The sequence below is a fragment of the Phyllobates terribilis genome, unplaced genomic scaffold (genome assembly GCF_046119375.1).
Source record: "Phyllobates terribilis strain yellow unplaced genomic scaffold, ASM4611937v1 Scaffold_3__8_contigs__length_932513732, whole genome shotgun sequence".
NCBI lineage: Eukaryota > Metazoa > Chordata > Amphibia > Anura > Dendrobatidae > Phyllobates > Phyllobates terribilis.
This window is the reverse complement of record NW_027362763.1, coordinates 587,528,096-587,551,328: the sequence shown is the minus strand read 5'-3', so window position 1 is coordinate 587,551,328 and position 23,233 is coordinate 587,528,096. Positions and strand designations below refer to the sequence as shown.

At 40.5% G+C, this 23,233-nt stretch overlaps 1 protein-coding gene across 2 annotated transcripts in view; it reads right to left on the bottom strand.

Moving 5' to 3' along the window:
- Nucleotides 1–23,233, bottom strand: part of TBCE (tubulin folding cofactor E) — a 174,539-nt gene that overhangs the window by 67,926 nt on the left and 83,380 nt on the right. For both annotated transcript variants that reach the window (XM_073671478.1, XM_073671479.1), the window contains exons 8-11: nucleotides 20,454–20,530; nucleotides 12,637–12,732; nucleotides 3,992–4,053; nucleotides 3,421–3,485 (exon numbers count right to left, since the gene is read on the bottom strand). In XM_073671478.1, coding sequence (XP_073527579.1) covers nucleotides 3,421–3,485; nucleotides 3,992–4,053; nucleotides 12,637–12,732; nucleotides 20,454–20,530 — 300 coding nt within the window. The remainder of the gene's footprint in view (nucleotides 1–3,420; nucleotides 3,486–3,991; nucleotides 4,054–12,636; nucleotides 12,733–20,453; nucleotides 20,531–23,233) is intronic.

Here is a 23,233-nt window from a genome sequence, read left to right as displayed (position 1 = left end):
TCTCATCATTGTCCCCTGCCGGCGCTGCAATCAGCGCTAGCAAGGGACAATGTTGAAAGTAGTAGTCTGCTCCTGCTGTGTCCAAAACTTGTAAAACTGTAGCGAGTCATTCTCCCTGGCTCCTCGGCGTGAGCGGTCAGATGGATTACAGTGGGGGGACATCTTCGGACATGCGAGTATAAGGATTTTTTTTATTTTATTCTAATTTTACACCAGGACACAGTGCAAGCAGAATACTACTCTCAAAATTGTCCCTTGCTAGCGCTGATCGCAGCGCCAGTAGGGGACAATAATGAGGCAGCGTTCAGCACCCGGCTCTTGGGAACAGCGCTAACTGTATCTCCGATTCCCAGGCGCCGGGTGTCATCCATGTGTCATCATTGTGCACGTGTGGGGGACGTTTCGCAGCCCGTGCTGCGAGGAAAAAAAAACGGACATGTCAGCAGGTTTTTCCCACGGACACACACTGACATGTGCACAGACCCATTCATTTGGATGGGTCTACGTGCATCTGTCTCCAGTACGAGTGGAAACGGACACCACGTACTCAAAATACTGACGTGTGAAAGACCCTTTGTAAAGTATATACAATACTCCAAAATGAAACCCACATTCTTGAACTTGTCCTTCATAAATATGGCTGCTTGCAAGGATCAAAAAATAAAAATTTCCTGCAGTCCTTAAAGAACCAGGAATTTTTCGCTGTTGTGTTTTATTTTTTCCTCCCATTGTTCCAACCGCCATATCTTCTTTATTTTTCCATTGACATAGACATGTAAGGACTTGTTTTTTTTGAAGGAAGAGTTTACAATTTGAATGACTCCATTAATTTCATCATATAGAGCAGTGAAAAATGTGGAAAAAAAATTCCATGCGAGTCAAAACTTTGAAAAAAAGCCTGAAATTCCGCCATTGTTGGATTTTGTTTTCATGGTGTTCAAATGTGCACTAAAAATGACCTGGCAACAAGATTTACCAAGTCAGTACAATAACGACAATACAAATAATTGTCAGATTTTTTTGTTATTTAAAAGGAACCTAACATATGATGCATGCTGGCTGAAACAAAGACAAGCAGGCATCAGACACTGGCTGTATGCTTTCAGCCAGGTACATTAGAAGCTGCATGAGAGACTAGTGGGAAAGGTGGGTCCCATGCAACTTCTCCACGCCCGCACCCTTCAGTGACAGGTTTCTCCCAGCATGAATGTTTAGGGAGAGACCTGTTAGTCACTGGTAGTGAGCAGGAAGTAGCAGCCTGCTTGGTCCTCGGCAGCTTTTAAAGTAAGTTTTCTAGTGAATCGCTGCAGCGTTTCAGAATCAAAACAAATGTGGCTGAAATCATAAAGCCAATGTGTGATACATGCTGCCTGCGGCTTGGGCAGCCTGTTCAGCTGTCAGGTTCCCTTCAAGGAGGTGGAAAAAAATTGTTTGTGTTGTCATTTACTGAGACATGCAACTTTTTAAATGTTTCTGTCATGAGCTGGGTGAGGGCTTGCTATTTTGCACACACAGCTTGTTATTGAACCTGCTAATGATCAATCTCTATCATATTCTGCAATACTATTATTTCTCTTTATATTGCAAAATCATAGTTCTCCTATGGAGCGCAGCCTGGCAGGTAAGGGGCCATCAGCAAGCCCCTGGCTTAAATTGTAATCCAGTGGTTCCCAAGGATCACGTTGTGCGAGAGTGTGTGTCGTGGGAAGCCAATGGCATTGCTTAAAAACTTCAGTCCGGGATTGACAGATGCTTTTAAAATGGTAAAACTGCGGAGATTGGCGCAAACACCCGCCTCTGCAAGTACAGGCAGGTGACAGCCATGTTTCAATGTCAGCATATGCCTCGTATGAAGCAAGCGCAGTTCCTGAGCTGGCTTCATACACTACTTATCGACTTATGACAAAAATGTACATCATAGGTCATTAAAGGAGTTCTCAGAAATGGTCCCGCTACTTTCAAGCTGCTGCCCATCTTAGTGATGTGATGTTTTGCAGCTTGAGGAAACCCTGCTTGAGATATGTGTCTCGACTGCCGGAGGAACAGCATTGTGAACAAAAATAACTGATCTGCTCACTCAGCCATGGAGCAGGACTGTAGCAGGAGGAAAGGGAAAAAAAACAAACAAAACTTTGCTTTGACTGACTAAGCAGAGTGGGCTTTTTCTTTCCAGCTTAAGTCCTCCTCTGTGCTCACTTGTAAACCCATTCTGCTGGGTCAGCCTCAGAGCTTTACTGCAGGTTACAGAGACTAAATGAGAACAGGGGACTGAAACTGGAGAAAAAAGCCCTACTCATTAAGGGGAAGTATTTTTTCTCTTGCTACAGCCCTGCTCATTGGCTGAGTGAACATATCAGTTATGTCTGTTAATGATACTGCTCTTCTGAGAATTGAGACATTTCAAGCAGTGTTTCTTCATCCTGTCTTTACATGGGACTAGAATGGGTTGCAACTTGAAATATGTGACGGCAAACATTTTTATAACTTGGGGAACTTCTTTAAAAGGATTGAAAGAGTAATCGTTATTTAGTGAAGGAAGAAGGATTGTTCAGCACATCCAACCAGGATATAGGTAAAAAAAAATGTTGCCTTTATTGAAAATAAGTTAAAACATGATTGAAAATTGAAACCTCAGATGACTTAGGTCGTCTGAGGTTTCAATTTTCAGTTTTTAGCATGTTTTAACTTATTTTCAATAAAGGCAAAACTTTTTACCTATATCCTGGTTTGATGTGCCGAACAATCCTTCTTCCTTCACTATTTGTCTGTAATCACCAGTGGGTTCAGCACCCACGGGATGATCTCCAGCTGAACCACTGCATTAACAATCTACAATGTGGCAAGCTTCCAACCCCCCCCCCCCCTCTTCCCCACTGTTACCTAATAATTATTTAGATTTTTATTAAATAAAATAGAGGATCTAACTATTTTAAACTACTTTGAAATATAATATATTAACTGATTCTACCTCTCCATGCTTTATATGCTGATCCCTAATTGCTGGTTGTCCTTTCTTTCACTCCAGTATATGTGAGGGTCCAAAAGAACCGATATATGATTAGGGGGTGGTCCTCTCTGCTGTGCACCGACTCCACACACCTAAGACAAGCACTGAGTCTCAGTGAGCAGAGCTGCAGTATTGGAATGGAGGGAAGGCAGCATGAGACAGGAGTGCGGTCCACCCTCGCCCAGCATTAGTCCAAAGCATTTCAGGAGAGGAGGAACAGACTGCTAATGAGGAGGAGATGCCCTTTAAGGTTCATGGAATAAAAAATATTCAGTTTACTGGGTTCCAGAACAGTTATATGAAGATCGCTGCGCTTTTTCTATTCCTGTGTAAAATGACAGTTACACTTTAATTTTTTTTTTTTGTTTTATTATAAAACACGGAAGGGTAGATGTTGCACCTTTTGGACTCACCTGTGATATATTATTGCCATCAACTGACAAGCTATTCAAAGAATAAAAACTTTCAGTGCAGCAGCCTTTAAAAAAAAAAAAAAAAAACACATTTTAAAGTAAAACATAAGTTACTTTGAAAGTGTTATTCCCAGAAAAGCAAGAATTATTCCCCCCCACCCCAAAAGAAAAGCAGAAACAGGGGATAACTTGTTCATTGTTGTGGACCCAATCTCTAGGGCTCCCAGTGATCCCGACATCAAAGCTCTGGAACCCTGAGCAAGGGGATCTGTATCCCCAACCTAATTGGAGCAGAAATGAGAATGCACAGCCTCAGCTATATTCATTGTCCATGGGACTGACTGAAAACTTGATTGTCTAAGACTATGAATGGAGTGAAAGCTGTGCTTGAGCCCTTTGGCTCCAATTAGGACTGGGCTGCAGAACCGTGTTCTTGGAGTTCATGGTCTTGATCTTGAGATCCCTGGAGGTTTCAGCGGTTAAACCCACAGCAATCAGCAAGTTTTCCTCTATACGAACCTGCTTTTTTGGGGAATAACTATGTAGTAAAATAAAGGAAAAATACACTTACCATGCTGGACAGGAAAGTTTATTGATGAAATTTTATTATTTGAAACGATCAGGTGCTTTAATCTACAATGAACAAATAGCATACAATTTTATTTAACATTGATCTGAGCAAAAAAAAAAAGTGAGCTGGCCAAATTTTATTTATTTATTTTTATTTTTAATTATTTTAGTACTTATCCAAAATTTTAGGCAACTCCTAGTCAACAACTGAAAAACCAGTAACACAAGAGAAGAGTTCTTGTACCCTGACAAAGTTATTGACACACATGACCAGTTTTAAAGCTTATTTTTCCTATCACAGCAACATTTCAGTTTGCAATTTTATTATTTTCAAGTTATGTCATGTCTTTATCACCTATAGCTACTTTCAAAGATTTTCCGGTTGTCCACGATAACAGACATAGAAAACTGTAATTTAAAAGTGTATAATTATAATATTCCCCAATCTACATCACCCTAAGAAATTTTCATCTCTGCAAGTTAACTGCTTTGTCTCATGGTGCATCTTCTCTAGTTTCTTTCAAATTACAGAACTCGTCACAAGTTCATGCAATTGTTTTCCTTGTCCTTATTGGAAGGTGCATATTATAGACTCAGACTAAAGGAAGCAAACCACGAAGATACACATATGGAAACGAGGAGAAAAGAAAGAGGCATAAAACAAACAAGAATATGTTCAATACCCTAGAACCCTCAAAGTGCCCCTTGGTTATACTTTGATGACAGCTTTACACCCACTTGGCATTCTCTCAAGCTACTTTGTTGCCACCTGGAATGGCTTTCAATGAACAGGTTCACATTGTCAAGCATTTGTGGATTGCCTGCGAATATCAGGTGTGTTTTGCAGAGGCAATGTTTGTATACACTTCCATAAAATGCTGAGCCTCCATTTCACAACTGTACTAAGCAGGAATACGGCAAGAACCACTCAACTTAGACAAATCTACAGCCCATCATTATTTTAAGACATGTTTACAAGTTTTGTCAATCTTGAAAACTGCTAGAATTTTAAAAAAGTATTCTCAAGTGCAGTTCTGTACTTGAAAATATGCTATGACGAACCTGGCTCTCACGTTGACTGCCCCAAAAAAAGAAGACCAACAATTACCTTGCCGTGCTGGGGTCCTGGGTTCAAATACCACCAAGGATAACATCTGCAAGGAGTTTGTATATTCTCCCTGTATTTGTGTGGGTTTCCTCCGGGTTCTCCGGTTTCCTCCCACACTCCAAAGACATACTGATAGGGAATCTAGATTGGGAGCCCCAGTGGGGACAGTGCCGATAATGTATGTAAAGCGCTGTGGAATTAATGCAGCTATATAAGTGAGTAAAATAAATAAAAATAAAAATACTGCAGAAGATACATTAGAGTTACCAGCCTCAGATAGCAGCCCTTATAAATGATGCACAGACATGAAGTAGCAGACACATCTCAACAGCAACCAGAGGAGAATGTGAGAAGCAGGCTTTTATGGTCAAATTACTGCAAAGAAGCTAACACCAATTGAGGTCTGCAAACAAGAAGAGACTTGTTTGGACCAAAAAACACAAGGACTGGACATTAGATCATTGGAAATCTGTACTATGGTCGGAGGAGTCAAAATTTGAGATATTTGTGAAACACAGAAAAGGTGAGCTGATGGTTTTTATATGTTTGGTGCTCACCATGAAGCATAGATGGTTAGGTGTGATGTAGCTCTGCTAGTGATTTATTCCAAATTCATGAAACACTTACTCAGCATGGCTACCATAACATTATAGACATCATGCTGCAATGACATGGTGTCCCTTCTAGTTTGCACTTAGGCTATGTGCCCACGATGCATAAATGCTGCGGATTTTTTTTGAGCGTTTCGGCATCTCCCTGGCACAAAAAACCCATGCGGATTTTACATGCGTTTTTTCTGCCAGGTAGAAGCGTAAGTGAAGCGTTTTTTAACATGCAATTTCGTATGCAGGTGGTCAAGTGCTTTTCCAAGCTATTTTAGCATCACTTGGAAAAATGCTTGACAACTTGGTCACACTATATAAATCCATGCAAACGACATGGATTTATATAGTGTGACCAAGTCATGATGCAGCAAATGCAGCATCAATAGTAAAAAAAAAAAAAAAACATTATACTCACCTTCCGATGTTCCCCAGTCTCCTTCTCCGGTGCGTCCGTTATCTTTGGCAGCTCGCGGTGGTGTAAAAGGACCTTCCATGACATCATTTAGTCATGTGACAGGTCACGCGACTGCCGACGTCAGCGGTCGCATGACCTGTCACATGACGTCATGGAAGGTCCTTTTACACCACCGCAAACAGCCGAAGACACTGGAGAAGGAGACCGGGGGCCATTGGGAGGTGAGTATATGTTTATTTTTTATTTTTTTTTAACTACAGGTACTATGGTACTCGGGTCTGGAGGAGAGTCTCCTCTTCTCCAGACCTGGGTACCATCCGCGCATTGAACCGCATAAAATCCGCATCTGCACGTGTAGTCACGCGGATGTTATGTGGTCCAATACAAGTCAATGGCGGATAAAAAGCTGCGATTCCGCAAAATAAATGGTAGTGCTGCAGATTTTTCAGCAATGATGATCCGCAGCGGACAATTTCCGCAGCATGTGCACAGCACATGCGGATCATCATTGGGGAACATTGCAGACCTTCTACCAAGCGTTTTTTAAGCGTTAACGCGGCGGAATTGCCGCTGCGGAAACGCTTAAAAAACGTATTGTGGGCACACAGCCTTAGTGTAGCAACAGGACATTGACCCAAACACATCGGAAAGTAAAGGAAGAGCTATGTGACAAAGAAGCAGAGGAATGAAGCTACTTTGGAGAATGCCAAGCTGGGTATAAATCAGTCATCAGAGTAAAAGGGATGTACTTTAAAGGATCTAATGTTTAACTCATAGTCTTGTGTTTCACATGTGCTTCTTTACTCCTTGTTCCCATGTGCTCCTTTGTGGTTTTCCTGCCTTTTATCAGAATCTACAGTACAATGTGCACATTCCAATATGAAGAAAACCATTACGTGGACAGGTGTGTCCAAACTTTTGACTAGGACAGTACATTGAGATATCCCACATGTTCAATATAGTATTACTTTCTTAACAAACTAACTTCAGTGACACAAGTAAAGTGCTTTAAAAAGAGTATGAATAGTCCAAAAATTACCTAATGTTAAAATCATGTTTTTATGTCAAATGTATTTTTTTGAAAGTTGATACTTTTTTTAGTTTTTCAATTTCCTAAATCACTACATCTAATAAAAACAAAAGAACAACTCCAATTTTTCAAGTTTTACGCTGACCACTAAGCCTATTAGACTTCTACATTAAAGAAAACTTAACAGTCTCATTATCATTACATTAAATGTTACATTTAACCATTAACCTGTCTGACTAACACTGGATCTAACCTTTATAACTAGTGATGTCACAGCTCACCTCGTCTCCCGTATTGAACAAGGACCATTGACCAGATCAGAGCATAACCAGAAAATGCTTGTTTACAATTCAAACAGGTCAGAGTCAGTCTCTGTTGCGGCATTACTAGCATTAGACATAGTAGCCAATTACTCAGAGTCTAGGTGGCTGAAGAGCGGTTTGTGAAGGGGTGCTGAGAAGGCGGGATATATCCAGCACACCATCACTCTCATCTGGGAGAGTGCCCGCTCTGAGGTTTCTTCTTTTGCCATTTAATACCCTGATGAACCCCTACCACTAGAGGGGGGGGGGTGTAGGGATGAATACAGGATTATCATGGAGGATAAGTGTTCTACAGAGATCATCCATTTGTCTTTATTTGGGCCATTTTTGTACTGTACGCTCCTGTGTCCCTAGATTAGAGCTCTGGTTGATCCTGCATCACTCTGGGATCACTTTTTGTTACACATTAATTTCCCTATGAACGCTCTATACTCTGTATGAGGGGTACTATCAACTTTAAATATTATTAAATATGACCAATTGACAATATTATTTGATATTCTTTGTGAGTGAAGGATCCTCACTCTGGATATATTTGATATTTATATCTTTATTCGGCTATGGGGCAAGTGCAATATACTAAGCCGATGTGTAACCCCTCTTCATAGGGACTGCCGTAGCTGAGACCTTACCCTGCTTCAGGATGAGATATGTTTGTGTTCTGCTCAAGGAATATTTTACACAATATCTGAATGTCTATTGCCATCTTGTGAGGTGTGTGTGATTTTAGGTTATATACCTTGAGAGCCTGTGGCAAAAAAAAAAAACACTTACATATTTGGTTCTTCCGCTCAGTTGGGCTTCTATATTACATGTGTATTGTTCCTCTTGTAACCTCTTCTGGCCAGCAGGGATATTCAACCCCATTATATGTTGTTCTCTTGTTTTTTTCATATTGTCTTTGATAACTGTGATGCTCTCTTCCTATCAGGGACAGTTAGGGCCATGAAAGGTGAGCCCATGTTGAGTGGGCGCCACTTCAACTATTAAGGTGCCAACCGCCGCAGCAAGGCAGGGCAACTATGGGGAAATAAAATAGGGTGAAAATCTTAATGTACATCAACTTTCCCCTTCTGGTTTAAATGCCCCCTTTTTTGATTAAGGTATCCAATACTTAATGGTGTATTGATTTCAGTAGATAATTATTGTGCCCTTATTAGTGCCCTCATGTTTGTTATTATATGTGTGCTTGCTTTTTGACGTCTTTTGGTGGAGCAATTCCTCTGCAGGGTGCAATAGGGTAAGTGAGGGAGAGCAGACGTTGAGCGAGGGTGCCAACCTCCGCGGCAGAGTTGGGAAACCGCTAGACCTTCACTAGGGTCAGATACCCCTACCATCTCATACTTACTTATCTCTGCATATAAGCCCCATCTTTTTAAATTATTTATTAATAAAATAATTTGTATATAGCAGAATGGTCTTTTTAGGTTTTCTTCTTTAAAAAGTATAGTATTGGAACCTGATTTGATACTGACTTTTGTATGCTTTTTTTGTCGAGGCAGGATATATCAGATAGCTCCAGCTATCGATTGGAACTCAGGGGTGGAGGTGGTTTATTGCTGATCCTGGCACTTGACTCCGTGAGTCAGACAGGCCTGTAAGGGGGAGCAGAGGCGTCCCTGGGGTCGAATGATCGTGTCCCATCTGGTTCCTGTGACTGAAGGCGGGTGATGGCCAGCTGTGAGGCCTTTCAACATGAGCTGGAGGCTCTTGTCCTTGTGGGATGTGCAGGAAATACCTGGCACTTTTTAAAGGGAATCTGTCAGCGGGTTTTTGCCATGTAATCTGGAGACCGCATGACGTAGGGGTTAGAACATGGATCTCAATGTGTCACATACCCAGCTGTGTTGAGTTGTTTACTTAGACCGAAGCTTTTATCACCTTGTGATTAATATTGTTATGACTAGCTAGTCATGTGAGCCCTGACCTGACTCCGTTGCCTTCTGTGATAAGCACAGTCTCAGTCTTAGAGTTCTTAGTGAACATCATGATTCGGTCTTGGCTGGACATCCAGGTAATAAAGCCACCACAGATCTTCTTACTCAGCACTTTTGGTTGTCAGGGGTTCATCAGTATGTTCAGGTGTATGTGGCCGCCGACAATGTCTGTGCTCATTTTAAGACCTTTCATACTTGTCCGTCCGGGTCTCTCCATTGGAGATTCCCAGTAGACCGTGGACTCCTTTATCAGTGGATTTTATCACTGATGTACCGTGTGGCGGCAGGTAAAGCTGTAATTTTGTTGGTGGTGGACAGATTCAGTAAGATGTCACATTTCATTGCACTACCCGCGTTACCCAAGGCCAAGACTTTGGTGCAGATTTTTATCAGAGAGATTGCAAAATTACATGGACTCCCTACAGATATTGTTTCTGATCGGGGGGTGCAATTTATTTCCAAATTTTGAAGGGCGTTTTGCACTCGGTTGGGGATCCATCTGTCGGTCTCTTCAACATTTCACCCGCAGTCTAAAAGGGCAAACTGAACGAGTTAACCAGAATCTTGAAACTTATGTTAGGTGTTTTGTTTCTAAGAATCAGGAGGATTGAGTTACTTACTTAACGCTAGCTGAATTTGTGGTGAATAATCGTTGTCATGGATCTACTAGTAAGTTCCCATTCTTCAGGGCATATGGGTTTTATCCTCAGTTCAGCTCATTTAATAGAAATTGTTCAGCAATACCTGAATAACGGTTTTCATCTTCAATTATGAGGGTCAGTCAATAAGTAATGCCTATTTTTTTTCTCCTTAAAAAAGGTAGTTATGTTAAATATTCGAATTTTGCACAATTTCTCAAACCTTCTTCTCCAATCCACAGCAATTGCAACTTCCTGCACCAACAGGCGGCAGGACTGTATCCGTTTGCAAAATGACTGACATCGATGTTCGTATTAGACAACGTTCTGTGATTGAATTCTTGCAGAAGGTGAAACGCCCATTCGAATTCATGAGAGACTGAAAAATGTGTACGGTGATGCAACAGTGGATGTCAGTACTGTTAGACGATGGGTTCGTCGCTTTAACACAGCTGAAGGGCCGTCACCGTGGGCTGACAAAATGCGGAGTGGCAGGCCAGTAACCGCAGTGACTCCAAGCAACATTCAGCGAGTCGATGACATCATTCGTGGTGACCGCCGGGTGACTGCAGATGAATTGTGTGGCATTATCTGCCTCAGTAAAGGCAGTGTGATGAAAATTATTGGACAACTGGGATACAGAAAAGTTTGTGCACGGTGGGTCCCAAGAATGCTTTTTACCATGCTGGAATACATGCCCTTGTTAAACGGTGGACCAAGACTGTGGAAATGGATGGAGATTATATTGAAAAATGACAAATTAATCATAATGTTGTGGTTTTCAAGCTATGTAATTGCATTTGAATTTCTTGCCAATTAAAAGGAGAAAAAAAATAGGATGCATTACTTATTGACTGACCCTCGTACATCTGTATGGCAAAGGGTTCTTAACAGTTTGAGGAAGATGGGGTCCAAATATAAAGGTGTGGCTAACCAGAGATGTGTGGTGGATCCGGACATCTGTGTTGGTGACTTGGTGTGGTTGTCCTCAAGGAACATTAAGTTGAAGATTCCCTCTTGGAAACGGAGTCCCAGGTATAACATAGTGGCCGTCGTCAATCCCGTAGCATTCCGCCTTGCTTTGCCGCTCATTTTTAGGATCCATAATGTGTTTCATCAATCGCTATTCAAAAAATAAGTTGCTTCCTCTGTACCATCACCGCAACCACTATCTCCAGTCATTGTGGATTGAAATTTGGAATTCCAAATAGCTAAGATCGTTGATTCTCACTTAGTTTGCCGGTCACTTCAGTATCTTGTACACTGAAAGGGCTATGGTCCTGAGGAGAGGATGTGGGTACCAGCATCTGACGTGCATGCGGTCAGGTTGATCCGGTCTTTTCACGTGGCACACCCAGACAAACCCAGTTCTGAGGTTCCTGAGGTCTCTCGTAGAAAGGGGGGGTACTGTAATAAGTTTACCGCGACAGAGAGGAGCCAGAAGACAGCAGCGTCTGATTCCTCCCACTTCTGCACTCATTAGAAGCCTTTAACCTTCATATTAAACCGTGCAGGTTTATTATGAAGGTTTAAAAGCTAGCTAATGCTGCATGGTTCTAGGAATGTGGTGGAGAATGGTTATTTGAGAAGGTGTTTGGTGGATTTAAGCTTAGACTGTTGTGTGGTTTAGGTTGCATGTTAATCCTATTCTGGTTTGCTTCCCATCCTCCACTTTCTGGTGGTAACCTCCGTTTGTGTGCATATATTTGTATGATTGATATTTTCCTTTGGCTCTGTTTGTATTACCTTGTTAGTCTGGTTTGTGTACTGCCATATACTACTACTCCCCTCTTCCCTGGGGGGAGGGAACAGACTGAGGGGGGATTGACAAGCTCAGACAAGGTATGTGGCCCTGGCGTCTTCACCTTCAGAAGTAATCCGGGGAACAGGGCCAGCTAGCGCGCCCATAGCATTAGGAACAGACTAGAAGCCCCTGACCCCAGGATTCCCGACAACAGAGTTGTGACAATTATACTGTGCATGTGGAGGCTAATGTGGAGGAATTCACCATGGGGGTATCACACTGTGTTTGGGGGGCACTTTTGTTGGCATCATACCTTATGGGGGCAATGAAAGAAGAATCTAGGGAGGAAATTTACTATGTAAAGGCTGGAACATTTGTGAGATAGGCTCTTCTGTGACCCGGACAATAATTTAATTATGTAACTTTTTTTTGGGGGGGGGGGAATTTGGCAAAACTAGAACTTATGCTATGGGGCCCCATGATTTCTATGTACGTTCCTGCCCATACGGTCTCCGTGGTAAATATGAATACTGCAGGGTAGGTTACATTCTTATGTGATCACTGGGTCAATCTTCACTTTTTATTTTCCTTTTTCCATGTGACTTGTTTTCTTGATTATTTTACATTTTCTTGTATTACTATAAAATTATTCAGCTCAAGTTTTGAACTTATTTGTATTATATATGTAAGGATATTCCCTTTAATAAAAAGTAGCGATATGGAAAATTGAAAAAAAAAGTAAAAAAATCAATTTAACCTTAAAGATGTAATTTAAATAAAGTCATGTTATGGTTATACATTCACTCACATTGTAAATGAAATGATCTTAAGAAAGTTAAGGGTTACCTTGGTAAATATGAAATTGCATGAAGTTGGTTTCCATCAATAATATAATTGTTAGAAATATCAAGTAGTGTCAGAGACTGAAGACAATTTATAGGCCTACAAGATAAAGGTTTTTAACATTAACAAAACAACACAACCCAAAACTGTTGGTTACAAGGACCACAATCTACTAACAGGACAGCAGATCACTACTTCTATGTTCACATGTTGCGCTATTGCAGCATTTTTTTTGCTGCATTTTTTAATACAAATTAAAAGCTGAATTTTAGAGTACCAGCCAAAGTTATGCGATTTCAGAAATCTTTTGCACTTTTTTTCCTGACTTAACAGGATAACTGCTGCATTTTTGAAAACTACAGCAAGCCAATTCTTTTAGTGTTTTTTTGCAGGTACAGCAGGATGTGAAACATTTCTTTTTGCGATTTTCCCAAGCATAAACCATAAATGTATTGGAATCCTCGCATTAGCATGATTGTTAGCATTTTCTATTGTATTGTAATTTGCACTTCATTTTTTTAAAGCAATTCTTTTGTTTCTACCCACTTAGTTATGGTTTAATTAAATTAGTGACATGTGTAAACAATGCCCTATCAATTTAACTTCCCCTGCTCTTTGTACTTTGGCCATTGTGCATTTTTTCATTAACTCCTATAATGCGCTTCATACATGAATAGTCACAATAGTCACTATTTTAGCGCTAAAAAACAAGAGCTTTTTTTTTTTAAAGACTAAAATCTCTTTATTAGAATATGTTTAAAAAAGAAACATGGATAAATATATACGCGCACGCACGCACAATAAAATGGGGAAGAGAAATACAGGAAAAAAGGTGGGTTCACCTGGATAGAAAAACAGTATACAAAGCACTGCTGTATCTATAATATATCAAGCTCAAAAACAATGTCTTATAATACAAAGTGAGACATCACAGCTCCCATTGAAACACACTCATGATATGCAAAAAATGATATTTGGATCTGTATGGCAACCAGACCAATAGGGTATGGGTAGCAATCCTAATAAATTATTGTAATAACATAAAATGGCACACAGGTTGCAATGGGAATCATGGTGACCCACAAACAAACACATGAAGCTGGAATAACAAGTAGAAGACAGCCTCAAGTAATAAACATAATGGAGCAAAAGTTAGGGAAAGGAACATCACCAGCAATGCAAAGATCCAGGAACCCACCACACCCGACGTGCGTTTTGCTATGGAAAGCTTCGTCCAGGGGACGAAAACGGACCTGGCAATATGATTTTCCTCATCAGTACAAGTACTCAGATATCACATATACATAGTTTTTGTTGTTTTTTTTTAATTTATTTATTTCAGTGGTGAAAAAAATTGTTAATTCATAAAAATAAAAAATTTTCATTTTCCCAAGACCCGTAAGGCCACGTACATACAAACTGACAAATACTGAGGTAAAAAAACTCACCAAATACTCAGTGTGTGCATGTGGCTTAACACTTTTAATTTTTGAAACATGGGACTCTGTGAGGTTTTTTTTTTTTTTACAGACTGAGCTGATGTTTTTTTTACTGATACTATTTTAGGTAGCTCCGATATTTAGATCGCCTCTTCTTGCATTTTATTGAAACGTTGAGGCAGCCAAAAAAAAAGTAATAATGCCATTTTGATTTTTTTTTTTCTCCTCATTACGCCATTTAGCAATCGGATTAATTCATTTTTATAATTTAATAGATCAGACTTTCACAATTGCAGGAATAGAAAAAATGTTTTTTTTTTGTGTTTAACTGTCTTATTTAAATGGGGCGGAGGCGATTTGACCTTGTGTTTTTTTTTTCTTCATATATTTTTAAATACTTTTTTTTTACTTTTTGCAGCATTTACTAAGTCTCCTTATGGGACTTGAAGCAGCGATCGTCTGATCGCTTGTACTGTACATAGCAGGGTATCAGCACTGTTAAGTATAGAGAAAATCACGATCTCTTATGAACGCAAGCTAAATGCTGACTTTCACAGGAGGATCATAATGACAGGTATGGGGGTGTTTAGAAAACCACTGGCTGTAATAACCAATCGGCGACCCGCGATCACGTCACTTGCGCACCAATGGGCAAGAGGAATGACAAGCCCTCTGCCGACGCATGTTAAATGCTGTCGTCAGAGATTGACTGCGGAATTTAACAGTTTAATTGCCTCAGGCTCCTCTCCACCAGCAGCTGTGAGAGGCCCATGATGGCTGATTTAAGCTGGCATATGATCTACCAGTATGTTATATGTCGCTAAGGGTTAAAGATTTTGGTTATCCTCATTCCAAGCATAGCTTTACTGAATTAGTGATAATTAAAATAATGATCTGTATTAAAAAAATCTTTTATGGTTTCACACACGTCTTGCATTGGTGACCTAACACCATGTATTAGTTATGATTGTAAGGTGGCAGCAAAGCGGAGTTTTGGGATTCTGAAAAAAAAAGCAGCTAAACCTGTATTTTTTTTGGCTGCAGAAAAAAAAAAAAGCAACAAAGAAGCAACTCGTGAACATAGCATATAAGGTGAAAAACAATGTTAGGCTAAAATTGTACATGCAGGTTTTGATGCAGTTTTTTTATAGAGTCAAAAACAAAAGTAGACACAAAAGTGAAAAGTATCAGTCTTTACTTTATAAATTATATATGGTATTGGGCTTGAATTGAAGATGAATGATAAAAAAGAATTACACTAACTGGTGATTAGATATTCTGGAGCCCAGGACTGCTCCATATAGAGAAAGGGCCTTCCTTTCTAAGAGATTTAGAATCTGACTAGCTACATTCCTTAACCTTGCCTATTTGCATCCCCCTGTAGGTTTAGGTAGGCTACCACTGTGGTGTTGTCTGATCTGGTTTTGAGGAAGGAACGTGTGTAAGGTTCTATGATATTTCTTCAGATTGAAAGAATTGCTGAAGGAAGTACTGTCTTATCTTCCCTATACATTGTGGGATCCGTAGGGGCTGATGTCAGTTGTTAATATAACTGAACCTATAACCTTCCAGGAAGTCCTAAAGGAAAGGTTTGACTATCACATCTTCCCGTTGGGTTTCCTTACTAAGAAGAGAGGAGAGTAAAATCACACACATTTCTTTTCAGTGGGGCAAGACACCAATACATGTTCTGTTAATGGAGAAAAGATGTCTAGTTCTAGGGCTGTCTGTTTTTCATCAATCTATAGTAGGGAGGGAGCAATTTTTCCTGAGAAGAATTCTAGTTTCAACCTGTTCTTAATTACATCTATGGTCCAGAGATTTGTTGTATTAATTCCCTAGTTTTGATGGAACTGTTGTAGTTTCCTTCCTACCCCAAGCCTGATATCCCTTATTAGTTGACGGGAGGATGGGTTTAAAAAAAAAAATATTTTTTATTCTTCACCCTCTAAAATCTCCACTTTTGTTGTCTACCCCTGGGGCTTCTATTCTTCATAAAAACCTTCAATCATTTTGAAAGGACCCACTGGGTCTATTTAAGGAGAATAAGGGAAAATCTTTATAAAAAAAAGATTTAATCAGCAGCCTGGGTCAAAATGTCATCTAGGAAGAAACCAAAAATATATTCTCCCTCACAGGGAATTGCACACAACTTGGCTTTTGAGGCATAATATTCTTTCAAATTTTTTAGCCATAAAGCTCTATGGGCAGAGCTGATCTGGGAGGTAGAAATGGCAGCTAGTCTAACTGCCTCCACTGAAGCGTCTCCAACAAAACATCCAAAATATTCTAGAGGTAAGGCGGCTAAAATCTGTTGTCTGGGTTTTTTTTCCTCTGACCTGAATAGCAAACTGCTCAAACCATATAATAAGGAGGATGAATCTCCTGAGTACATCTCTCCACTTTCAAAGCCCTCAGGGTGTGATAGGCATCCAACCAACTTACTTCACCACCACCCAAGGAAGTTTTGTAAGGCTATGTGCCCACAATGCAGAAATGCTCAGGATTTTTTCCTGAGCATTTCTGCATCTCCCTGGCAGAAAAAACGCATGCGGATTGTGCATGCTGATTGCGCATGCTGATTGTGCATGCGTTTTTCCTGCCAGGGACATGCGGATGTGAAGCGTTCTTCACATGCATTTCCGCATGCGCGTTGACGAGCGCTTTCCAAGCGATTTTAGCATCACTTGGAAAGTGCCTGACAACTTGGTCACACTATATAAATCCATGCAACCGGCATGGATTATATGCTATGACCGAAAGAATGGTAAAAAATAAATCTATACTTACCTCCCGAAGGCCCCCACAGTCTTGCTTCGCTCTGTCCTGGCTGCCGGCAGATCACAGTACACTACACTGAAGGACCTGCCGTCACATGACTATGACGTCAGCGCAGGTCCTTCAGTCCACCGCGATCTGCCGGCAAGTGAAGACAAGGAGACCGAGGGCCATCAGAAGGTAAATAACATTTATTTTTTATTTTATTCTTTTTTTCACAGGTTCTATGGTACCCGGGTCCAGAGGAGAGTCTCCTGTCCTCCACACCGGGTACCATCCGCACATTGAAACGCATGAATTCTGCTTGTACAGATGCAGTGATGCAGATTCCATGCGTTCCAATGCAAGTCAATGGCGGCGAAAACGCAGCGCTTCCGCAAAATAATTGGTAGTGCTGCATTTTTTTCCCCAATGATAATCCGCATGTGCTGTGCACATGCTGCGGAAATTTACGCTGCGGGTTATCATTGGGGAACATGGCAGGCCTTCTACCATGCGTTTTTTAAGCGTTTTTGCCGCTGCGGAAACGCTTAAAAAACGCATTGTGGGCACACAGCCTAAGAGGGGCACGGGGCAGAGGAAGAGGCACTCCCATAAATATGATAGGGAAACTAACCATTCACTTGCTGCCCCATAGGATGGCAGCACATATTGGGCAGGAAAACTATACTTGTAGTATCTCCAGGAATTCACCTGGTGATAGGATAATTGGAAAGGAACCCACTGAGATGTGCGGAGAGGCTCCTCCTTTTCATATCCACATTTCCTGTCTTAGGAGGCAGGACCTTTCTCATGGTGCGGTCATACGTGAAGGGTAAAAAAATTCATGTGTGATTCCAGCCTCAGGCTGGCCACACACACTAGATAATTGTGACCTGATTTGTCTCTCTCCACATCTCGCTGTAATCATGCAATCTTAGCTTGACCAAGCATGCCTCTGTTCTTTATGGGTACTAGGGAGGCTTATTTACCAAGTGAACAAAGTGGTCAGACTTGTTAAAATCCAACTGCCCAATCTTTCTCTGACCCGATATCTGCCATAAGAGAACAGTTACTGGTTGTCCAATTCTGCCAAAATTGGTGCATCAATCTAATATCTATGGTCTGCTAAAGGCTCAGTTGACACAAGTGTTGTGGATTGTAATTCTTCACAGCTCTGATAAAATAGCAGATACTAATAATTTACTGACTATGCATAACATCAACACCTGATAACATGACAAAAATATTTAAACATGTTTGTTTTCACACATTGAAGAGACTTCAAAGAGTTAGCCACTTTATTTTCTGGAAATATCACTTGCTAAAATAACATTATTATAAGATTTATGCCGCCGTCCTGTTCCATCTGCCACACAGTAATAATCCCTGACCTCCCTTGCTGCAGGTCAGCTGTGCTGCATTAGCTTCAGTCTACACTAACAATCAAGCTTTATGTATTGTACTTATTTAGCTATAGCCACTAGAATTACACAGTGCTTTACAGATGTCATCATTAAAGCTAGAAAGCTGTTCGTTAGTTTAAAAAAAATAAATAAATAGATTTGTAAAATTAAAATTAAATTATAGCAAGATGATGGCAAACAAAGTCGCTTCAGGGCAAAGAAAAAACGCTGGAAATGTTGCTATGTTGATACATATGGCAGAGGATAATTCTGTGTCACATGCATCAATAGAGTGACATTTGCAGTTTCACATCACTGGTTTCTCAACAGCAGGCGACAAACACAACCCTTCACTATTGCAGAGGTTAGCAGGCAAGAGGCAGTACTCCCTCTGTCCCATGCAGCAGTCACAGTCCATGGTCGTGGCCAATGGAATAGGATGTGCAGATAAATTTGCACTAATTCCAATGTATACATTAATATACAGTGAAGGAAAAAATGATTTGATCCCTTTGTGTTTTTATAAGTTTGCCCACTGACAAAGACATGAACAGTCTATAATTTTAAGGGCAGGTTAATTTTAACATTGAGAGATAGAATATCCAAAAAAAAAAAAAAAAAAATCACATTGTATAAATTAGATAAATTTATTTGCATTTTGCAGTGAGAAATAAGTATTTGATTCCCTACAAACCATTATGAGTTCTGGCTCCTACAGACCAGTTACCTGCATTAAAGACCGCTATATTACATAGTCACCTGTATAAAAGACTTCTGTCCACAGACTCAATTAGTCAGACGCTGACCTCTACAACATGGACAAGACTAAAGAGCTTTCTAAGGATGTCAGGGACAAGATCATAGACCTGCACAAAGCTGGAATGGGCTACAAAACCATAAGTAAGACGCTGGGTGAGAAGGAGACAACTGTTGGTGCAATCGTAAGAAAATGGAAGAAATACAAAATGACTGTCAATCGACATCGATCTGGGGCACCATGCAAAATCTCACCTCATGGGGTATCCTTGATCATGAGGAAGGTGAGAGATCAGCCTAAAACTACACAAGGGGAACTTGTTAATGATCTCAAGGAAGCTGGGAACACAGTCACCAAGAAAACCATTGGTAACACATTACGCTTTAAAGATTTAAAATCCTGCAGTGCCCGCAAGGTCCCCCTGCTCAAGAAGGCACATGTGCAGGCCCGTCTGAAGTTTGCCAGTGAACACCTGGATGATTCTGTGAGTTATTGGGAGAAGGTGCTGTGGTCAGATGAGGCAAAAATTGAGCTCTTTGGCATTAACTCAACTCGCCGTGTTTGGAGGAAGAGAAATACTGCCTATGACCCAAAGATCACCGTCCCCGCTGTCAAGCATGGAGGTGGAAACATGTTGTCGGGGTGCTTCTCTGCTAAGGGCACAGGACTACTTCACCACACCAATGGGAGAATGGATGGAGACATGTACCGTAAAATCCTGAGTGACAATCTCCTTCTCTTAGCAAGGTCAATAAAAATGGCTGGGTCTTCCAGCAAGACAATGACCCAAAACATACAGCAAAAGGTAACAAAGGAGTGGCTCAAAAAGAAGCACAATAAGGTCATGGAATGATCTTGCCAGTCCCCAGACCTTAATCCCATAGAAAACTTATGGAGGGAGTTGAAGCTTCGAGTTGCCAAGCGACAGCCACAAAATCTGAATGATTTAGAGATGATCTGCAAAGAGGAGTGGACCAAAATTCCTCCTGACATGTGCGCAACCCTCATCATCAACTACAAAAAACAACTGACTGCAGTGTTTGCCAACAAGGGTTTTGCCACCAAGCATTAAGTGTTGTTTGCCAGAGGAATCAAATACTTATCTCTTACTGCAAAATGCAAATACATTTATCTAATTTATACAATGTGATTTCCTAGACTTTTCTTTTTGGATATTCTATCTCTCAATGTTAAAATTAATCTATCCTTAAAATTATAGACTGTTGATGTCTTTGTCAGTGAGCAAACTTACAAAAACAGCAAGGGATCACATACTTATTTCCTTCACTGTAAGTCTATATTGTGATTTTGGGCTTAACCCTTTACATTCAAAATAACATTGTGATCAACCTTAACAACTGGAAGCCATTATATTTTGCAACACAAAAGCACATAAGCAAGGATTACATTGTGACGTCCAGCATTGTAAATTTCCACATTATTTTCAATTAAAGACTTTACCTTTCTAAAAAAGTGATGTTGTCTGACGACAGATGTAGCTCTTTAAGAGAGGGCCACATAACAGCACACTGTAAAACCTTTCAGATACAAAAAAAAAAAAAAAGATTGACCTTAATTACAGGATGAAAATTTTCATAAACTGTATGAACTAAAAAGATTAATAATGCATATTTAGATTTAAAACAAAACAATCACTCAGCATTCCTAACATGACTGCTTTACTAAATATGTATTTCATATGAAATAATTCTGGAGCACAGGTTTTGTTGTGGCATTCACCTATTATTCCTCCTGAATATTTATGAATACACAAACCACTGGGCATTACCATTCCCATAGTGAAAGGGGTGTGTGTGCTCCTGCACATTCTGACACTGCTAGCACTCATTTGGCATTTTGTAGGAACTCCAAACTGAAGGTTCGCATACCTGCCATCTTGATCCTTTTGTGAAGTTCAGCCACAGGCTGAGTTCCATGGGAGAACCACAATTTGTCAATTTGTCTATATAATGAAATTCCATGGTTTCGCAATATAAGTGATCAAACGATTGCAAGTTCAAGTCCTCTAAGGGGAACTCAAAAATAAAGTAAAAATTTTAAAAAATGCTTTGATATACAGTACAGACCAAAAGTTTGGACACACCTTCTCATTTAAAGATTTTTCTGTATTTTCATGACTATGAAAATTGTACATTCACACTGAAGGCATCAAAACTATGAATTAACACATGTGGAATTATATACTTAACAAAAAAGTGTGAAACAACTGAAAATATATGTCTTATATTCTAGGTTCTTCAAAGTAGCCACCTTTTGCTTTGATGACTGCTTTGCACACTCTTGGCATTCTCTTGATGAGCTTCAAGAGGTAGTCACCAGAAATGGTTTTCACTTCACAGGTGTGCCCTGTCAGGTTTAATAAGTGGGATTTCTTGCCTTATAAATGGGGATGGGACCATCCGTTGTGTTGTGCAGAAGTCAGGTGGATACACAGCTGATAGTCCTACTGAATAGACTGTTAGAATTTGTATTATGGCAAGAAAAAAGCAGCTAAGTAAAGAAAAACTAGTGGCCATCATTACTTTAAGAAATGAAGGTCAGTCAGTCCGAAAAATTGGGCAAACTTTGAAAGTGTCCCCAAGTTCAGTTGCAAAAACCATCAAGCGCTACAAAGAAACTGGCTCACATGAGGACCGCCCCAGGAAAGGAAGACCAAGAGTCACCTCTGCTCCTGAGGATAAGTTTATCCGAGTCACCAGCCTCATAAATCGCAGGTTAACAGCAGCAGCTTTGTGCAGCAGACCTTCATGGTAAAATAGCTGCTAGGAAACCACTGCTAAGGACAGGCAACAAGCAGAAGAGACTTTTTGGGCTAAAGAACACAAGGAATGGACATTAGACCAGTGGAAATCTGTGCTTTGGTCTGATGAGTCCAAATTTAAGATCTTTGGTTCCAACCGTGTCTTTGTGCGACGCAGAAAAGTTGAACAGAAGGACTCTACATGCCTGGTTCCCACCGTGAAGCATGGAGGAGGAGGTGTGATGGTGTGGGGGTGCTTTGCTGGTGACACTGTTGGGGATTTATTCAAAATTGAAGGCATACTGAACCAGCATGGCTACCACAGCATCTTGCAGCGGCATGCTATTCCATCGGGTTTGCATTTAGTTGGACCATCATTTATTTTTTTTTCAACAGGACAATGACCCCAAACACACCTCCAGGCTGTGTAAGGACTATTTGACCAAGAAAGAGTGATGGGGTGCTACGCCAAATGACCTGGCCTCCACAGTCACCAGACCTGAACCCAATCCAGATGGTTTGGGGTGAGATGGACCGCAGAGTGAAGGCAAAAGGGCCAACAAGTGCTAAGCATCTCTGGGAACTCCTTCAAGATTGTTGGAAGACCATTTCCGGTGACTACCTCTTGAAGCTCATCAAGAGAATGCCAAGAGTGTGCAAAGAAGTCATCAAAGCAAAAGGTGGCTACTTTGAAGAACCTAGAATATAAGACATATTTTCAGTTGTTTCACACTTTTTTGTTAAGTATATAATTCCACATGTGGTAATTCATAGTTTTGATGCCTTCAGTGTGAATGTACAATTTTCATAGTCATGAAAATACAGAAAAATCTTTAAATGAGAAGATGTGTCCAAACTTTTGGTCTGTACTGTATATACAAAAAAAAAAAGTTTAAAATCACCCATTTTCCAACCGGCATCAAGCTACTCAATTAGTGAGGAAGCAGAAGCACAAGAACAAAAAGGAAAGCCAGTCTAAGAAACAACGCAAATTAATGGCTACATGGGCAACAAAGGTAGAGTGCTATGTCCCCCAATGAAAAAGACAAGAAAGATTTCACTGCATAAAAAATCCTCTTTTCTTGGGCACTTTATTGGGGGACCCAGAAACCATGGGATGTCACAAAGCAATATCTGAGGTGGGAAATAATATGGTTGCAACAGAAAGTAAAGTAATTACTCAGGCCACCATATGAGCAACTGCCTCTTTCAGCATCTTTCCGCCAGGATTCCATTGACGCAAAAGGTATGAACTCTGTAAAAGCTAAAAGGTATGGCCAGGTGACCAAGTAGCAGCCGTTCAGAGTTGCAGAACAAATGGCGGGTGGCGTATAGCCCAGGAGACTAAGCCATATCCCTGAATGGTGGCACTCTCCCCTTAGCCTGATATGCTTCCACAATGGTAGATTGAATCCAGCAAGCAATGGTTGCTTTAGAGGTGGCCAAACCTCTGAGAACCTTTTGGGATGACAAAGAAAGC